This window comes from Lepidochelys kempii, chromosome 25 (assembly GCF_965140285.1).
Source record: "Lepidochelys kempii isolate rLepKem1 chromosome 25, rLepKem1.hap1, whole genome shotgun sequence".
Taxonomy (NCBI): domain Eukaryota; kingdom Metazoa; phylum Chordata; order Testudines; family Cheloniidae; genus Lepidochelys; species Lepidochelys kempii.
In genome coordinates this window covers 16,658,445-16,664,461 of record NC_136404.1, presented here as the reverse complement: position 1 = coordinate 16,664,461, position 6,017 = coordinate 16,658,445, and the positions used below count along the sequence as shown (strand labels likewise).

The following is a 6,017-nucleotide window of genomic DNA, read 5'->3' as shown; positions in this document are numbered from 1 at the left end:
CAGAGCACTGGGTCTACGGCCAAAACCCAGCCCAGCCCAGGACTCTCCGACTCCCTCGAACCACATGATCTCCTGAGGAAGTCCATCTGCCCCCAGAACAGGAACTCTGGGGAACGTCCGATATGCTAATGAGGAGCACAACGAGAAACACTAGGGGGCAAAAGCAACTCTTCATTTTGGCAGGGCGAGGCTGCCGGGCTGTCAGCTCAGCAAGATTCACATCGGGTGGCTGCAGCTGCAGAGAAGAAGGAGCCCGATATACTGGGATGAGCACTAGTTGCTGAACCATCCCCCGCCCCCTGTTTTTGGAGAACAAAAGCATGGGGAACCATGGGAAGACATCGTCCTGTATTTTCCTGTTAGTTGCCCTCATCTTAGTGACAACTGGTCTGATTGCCTGTGTGGTCTTTATCTCCTTAGCCCCGACCCGGCTGAGACAGTGCCAGGAGCAGCTGAAGAATGACACCTCAGCTCTAATGGGGAAACTCGCCAATCTGGAGGAGGACAAGGGGGCCCTGGAAAAGCAGCGGGAAGGGGCGAGGGCAGAGGTCACGGCGCTGCGGTCGGAGCTGGCTGGCGCCAATCAGACCCTCTGGGAGACGCGTGGGCGCTGGGACTCCTGCAGGAGCCTGACGGTGGGTGCTCCGGATGTTGTTGCTGTTTAATATTGGCATAGGGTAGCGCCCAGGAGGCCCTGTCCAGGATCAGGGTGGCGCAGTGCTGGGGGCTGTGCAAAGGTACCAGCGCCAGGCCCTGCCCCGGGCAGCGCTCAGCCAGGGGACCATTCCAGGCTGCTCTTCCAAATGCTGCCATGATCTGCCTTGTTGCTTGTCAATACCCATCCCCCAGCACAAGCAGCTTTCTCCAGGGTCCCTCCCCACAGCCCCCAGTGCTGCTCCAGCTCTGGGCTCCCCACACCGTCACATGCATCGCCCCCTTGGTCCACCCTGGAGCTTCCCTCAGCAAGGGATTTGTCCCGTTGCTCTGTGGGGTGGGCTGGGAAGACTCCCACGCAGCTCATTTCACGTGCTCCCCAATGCAGGATTTGCAGGGGTGAGAGGCGGCTGCACTAGCCCTGGGTGTCCCCTCGGTCCCTGGTGGCTTTTTGTTACGGCTCAAATTAATTTCCTTCTCTGCACATGTCTGCGTAAACATGGTGCAGGGACTCAACCCTGTCTGGGGAGCTGCAGCGTGCAGGCTGGCCTGGGGAATGCACTGTCCTGTTCTGTGGAGAGGAGGTGGTCTCTCCCCTCAAGAGAGTGGGGAAGTGACAGCTGGAGGGACAGGGGAGACAGCAGCAGGCAGCATGGAGCCTGCCAGAGACAGAGAGAATCTGAGTCTGGGACGAAACTGGGGGAAGCAGGGGAAGGAGGGAAACCAAGAGGAAGTGAAGAGACGGGATTGAGCGGGACAGACAGACGTGAAGATGAGGACCCCTTTAGTAGTGCAAAGCTGGCTGGTCTAGTCAGTCCGTGTTCGATGGCCTGTTCCTGACCCTCCGTTCCTGTTTGTTCCTGAGCATCAGATCTGGTCGTCTCCTATCATTGATCCAGGCTGTCCTGGAGATCTGGAACGGGAGAACCCGAGGTCCTGCAGGTCCAGTGGGTCTGGTCTAACATGCTGTGACGAAGCGGGACTGTTCTTAATGTTTCCTCTGAATACTGTAGGGGTGCCTCAGTTTCCCCTATGCATTTCTTAAGTCTCTAGGTGGTAGGATAAGGCAGGGGGTGTCATTGTTGCAGAGCAAAGGGCCAGTGTACATAAATGGCTGACACTGTCTCCTGGCAACTGATGGCCTGGGCCCTTCCCCCTTACAAGGTGAGAGCTAAAGGGTTGGAGAAGAAAGGAATCAGGTGATCTCCTGGCCCAGGAAAGGGACAAAGCCCAGAGGAGGAGGGGCTGCAGGGGGAGTCGGTTGGGGCTGGCTGGGGACGAGGAGTGAAGTGCAGATGTGGTTGTCTGGCTCACTGCCCCCCAAAATGGACCCGACTGAGGGGTCCTGTTCTCTGCACCTACAAGCTCTGTTTTAGACCATGTTCCTGTTGTCTCATGAACCTCTGTTTTACTGGCTGGCTAAGAGTCACGTCTGACTTTCAAAGTTGGAGTGCAGGACCCCCTGGCTTCCCCAGGACCCCGCCTGGGTGGACTCGCTGTGGGAAGCGCACGGAGGGGCAGAGGACGCTGAATGCTCCGAGGTCAGACCCAGGAAGGTGGAAGCCGTAAGGCTGCTCCCAGAGAGGAGACTTCCCCAGAGTCCTGCCTGGCTTCATAGGGAGCAGCTCCAGAGCCTTGCCGGGGGACTCCAGGACACGTGCACCCCCACATGCCAGCACCACTGGATTCGAGTCCAGTTCTCCACGAGAGGATGAAAGGCTGATTTGGGTGTTAGCCGGGACAGAGCTGGGGAAAGGGAAACCTTGAACTAGGAAAAAATAAGGCACCTATCAGATAATAGCCTGAGAGGCCTGTTCACTGAGGCCTGAAGGCCATGGGCCTGGTGCTGAAGGAGGATCCCTTCCCTGTGAATCCATGCAGAGCAGTGCCCCGGGGCCAGGCTACGGTTATTGCTGGAGGTGCCAGCTTTCAGGCTGTTCATCCATCTCCAGTAATTCCACTCTGCTCCCCGTGGAACAGCAATGAGTAGGTGTCCACAGTCATTAAGCTGCCCTGTGGTGTTTTTCTGAGCTGCAGCCTGCACCGCGCAAGTGGGCAAGGGCTTTCCTGTGTGCGTCACTGTCAGAAATGCTGATTCTTCGCTTTCGTTTTCTCGCTCAGCACGACCTGCAAAACAACATCACTGCCCTGAAGGATGAAATCACCCAGCTGGGAGGCCGAGACACTGAGCAAGGACGGGGACAAGGTAAGACTGCTGCTCTGGGCAGCTCCTGGCTAATGGCCACCAACCCTTTGGGAGGCTTAGGAGAGGTCCTCTCTAAGACAGGGGACGCCTTTCTGGGGTGCACGCATGGAGCTTCCGGGGCCACGGTCATGGAAGTGTGAAGCCCCGTGTGCTGGGCCAAGTCCTCTCAGCCTTGTAACATTACAGGAGTGGCGGCATCAGGACAAACCCTCCAGATTCAATATGACCTGGGCCAGCCTGCTCAGAGCCAGGAGGCCGGGTCACTCCAGGAGGGGGATTTTCTGCTGCCCTGAACTGGGACTTACTTCCCCACTCTTTGTGGGGACGGGGGACTGGTTGGCTCATCAGGTTGGTAATCAGCTCTGGAGCCTTGCACCCCTAGGTCGCTGGTGCCCTAGGTGCTGTTTGCTGACTGGTACGATAAGCTCAGCCTGGTTCAAAGGGGACAAAGGTCTCCAGCCCAAAAACGCCCACAAGAGCCAACAGCCAGCGGCAGCCCCAGCAGAGAGACCAAGGACTGGGCAGGGCACAGACGCTGAGCTGTCCTTCCTTGTACATTCCAGTGTGTCTATATCCACCTGTTATCTCTTGTCTTCTGCTGAGATTGTTACCTCCATGGGGCAGGGAGCATCTTTTTGTCGTGGGTTTTTACAGCACCTAGCACCGTGGGGCCCTCGCCGATGGCTGGGGGTCCCAGGCGCTGCCGCCATCCAGTAAATTATCATTATCATCAACTGCAGAAGGCCAAAATCTTCTTGGCTGATAAAGGGATGGGGGAGGTGAATAGGCAGGGCCCGATCCTGTGTTTGTATCAGTGTGCTGATGACCAGCCCCTCCAGCACCCAAAACTTTCCTTTGACCCTCAGCCCCATTGACATAGGGGCCTGGCTCATCTGAAATAGAGGCAGGAGGTACAGTGCAGGCAGCTGTCCCCAATGAGGCAGACAGAGGGGTGGGGGTGTCGAGGGAACCCTAGGATGTAGGGATGCGCTCGAAGGGGGGGGGCGCATGCTGGGGGAAAAGCACGCTGCCTTATCTGACTGGCACTGGTGTCTGTGTCCCGTCTGTCGTCTTCCAGGTGAAATAGTCAAGCTCAGACAGCAGCTCCAAGAGGCTCAGCAGCATAGGTGAGACCAGCCCGTCCCTGCCCCATCGGGCTGCGCTGGGGGGGGGGCCCAGAGCTCTCTGCTACCATCTCCTTCCCTTTCACTTGTTCTCCCAGTGATAAACTGCAAGCTGCCATCCGGCAGCTGGAACAGCAGCAGCTCCATAGCCAGAAGAATCAGAGCTCTGGTGGGAGCAGCCTCCGGATCCCAATCGTGGCCGGCTACCTGAGCCTGCTGGCTCTGTCCCTCACCAGGGTCCTACTCCTGTGAGAGAAGCAGGTTTGTACAGGTACTGAGGAGCCTGGATGTGGACTCGGTTCAATTCCCCACCCTCCTGCTATCTCACTCCCACGCTCTTAGGCTGCAGGGCCCCATTCTGTCCCCTCCAACTGAGACAGCTCCTGCCTTCAGCCACTACCTCCGCAGCATGAGAGCTTCCTCCTGCCCTGCAGCATGGCCCTGTACCTCTCCGTCCCATTCCAAGCCTCTCCCCAGCTCGGCAGGGCTTGCAGGACTCAGCTGTACCAGGCACGGAGACACAGGCCTGCCCAGTCCACACTGGGAGTAGCCAAGCCAGGCAAAGGAAGGATCCTTACCCCCCCTTTTACAGATGGGGGGGGCTGAGGCCCAAGGAGACGGGTGAATCACCCCAGGAACACAGGGCAGAGCCAGGACATTGACCCTAAATCTGCAGAGTACCAGCTCCATGCCATAAACACAAAGCCACCCTCACTCCCCATCTCCCCTCTGCTATTAGGTAGCTCAGTGCAGTGGTTCGGTGGTGGGTAACGCAGGACTCTCTCTGTCCCTTGGGATTTGTGTTTCAGGGCTGACCACGCAGCGGGAGAGTGGAGAATCCCCACGGGAACACGGGGCACTGCATAATGCAGCCAGCTCGCCCCCATCCCCAAAACGCTCACGGGAACTATTCTAAGTCACTAGCTTGCTTGGCATTTCCTCTGGGTCGCGCAGGGAGACGGCTCCTGCCCAGCCCAGCCCTGGCGGAAGGATCTCGGCTCCTGCCCAGCACTGGAAGACGATGGGGAAATGGTGAAGAAGATCCAGAGGGTGAAGAGCACAGGGAGGAAGGCGCCAATTCATCCAGAGCCCCTGGGGTTTCTTGGCTGGAGATTGCCCCAGACGACGGTTGCCCTGAGCGGGGTTAAGCCCCAGCTGGGGTATTTGCTGCGCCCTTAGGGTTTCTATTTTTCTAATAAAATGTTGCCAACCCCAAAGTTTTGTGGTGTCATTTGTCCTCCCACATCCTGCCCGATCAGAGACACGGGGCTCAGAGTGAGCAGCCCCGGAGCCGTGTTCGTGGCCATTGCACGCCTGACCTGCCTTCAGAGAGCAGGGAAGGGGCAGCTCAAACTTTGCTGCTAGTTTGGAGCACGGGGCAAACCCCTCTCCCTGCTCCTGGGCTGGGGTGATGGGTTCGGCACAGGGCGCTCTTAGGGGAAAGCGCTGTGGGCCCATTCCCGCTCCGGGAGCCAGGTGATGGCATCAGACCCGGGGCTTTCATTGAAAACCAATCAGTTTAAAACGTTGGTTTCTAGCCCGCCTGCTTGCCAAGAAAAGCTTAAATACGAGACCCGAGTGTAACCACTGGAGCCCTGCTGCCTGAGTCTGCAGCCAGCCTGAGCCCATCGCTCTGAGAGGGCCCCTTATATCAACGGGGTGCTAACCCCCAGCCCACAGCAGGACCCTGCCAACTCAGCACTGGCTTCTGCGCCTAGCCAGAGAAAAGTCCAGTGAACCCCGCCCCCCCAAGGTGAATACTGGGGGGTCCTACTGCCAGCACTGCAGAGAGGGGACCCCCGCTGCTCCTATGGGGAGGGGGCTTTGCTGTTGCTCCTGGAGCAGGGAGCCCCATGCCTCTGCCCCGCCAGGAGCTGGGGGGGCCCTTTAACGCCGTTGGGTGGCAATGGGGGGGCAAGCCCGAAGCCAGCTGCCCGGCCCGCTGTCCCCAGAGTTTTGGGGTCCCCCATGAACTCCGGAGCGCCCCCTCTGGCCCTAGGGGTTCGCCGCCGGGCCGGACCAGTCCCACCCCC

General features: G+C 58.6%; 1 protein-coding gene across 2 annotated transcripts; it reads left to right on the top strand.

The window, feature by feature from the left end:
- Positions 1-38: 38 nt before the first annotated feature.
- LOC140903202 (uncharacterized) lies at positions 39-5,201 on the top strand. 2 transcript variants are annotated; one of them, XM_073324114.2, is made up of 5 exons: positions 39-635; positions 2,776-2,860; positions 3,939-3,987; positions 4,083-4,255; positions 4,794-5,201. In XM_073324114.2, the coding sequence occupies exons 1-4, from the start codon at positions 321-323 to the stop codon at positions 4,234-4,236; spliced, it is 603 nt and encodes a 200-aa protein (XP_073180215.1). In that variant the 5' UTR covers positions 39-320; the 3' UTR covers positions 4,237-4,255; positions 4,794-5,201. The 2 variants fall into 2 exon arrangements, with proteins under 2 accessions (XP_073180215.1, XP_073180214.1); XM_073324113.2 differs by having other exon boundaries at positions 40-635; positions 4,083-4,245.
- Positions 5,202-6,017: the final 816 nt, after the last annotated feature.

Coding starts and splice junctions, on each gene's coding strand:
- LOC140903202 (XM_073324114.2), top strand. CDS start 321: ATGGGGAACCATGGGAAGACATCGTCCTGTATTTTCCTGTTAGTTGCC. Junction 636..2,775: donor ACTCCTGCAGGAGCCTGACG/GTGGGTGCTCCG, acceptor TTTCTCGCTCAG/CACGACCTGCAAAACAACAT. Junction 2,861..3,938: donor TGAGCAAGGACGGGGACAAG/GTAAGACTGCTG, acceptor GTCGTCTTCCAG/GTGAAATAGTCAAGCTCAGA.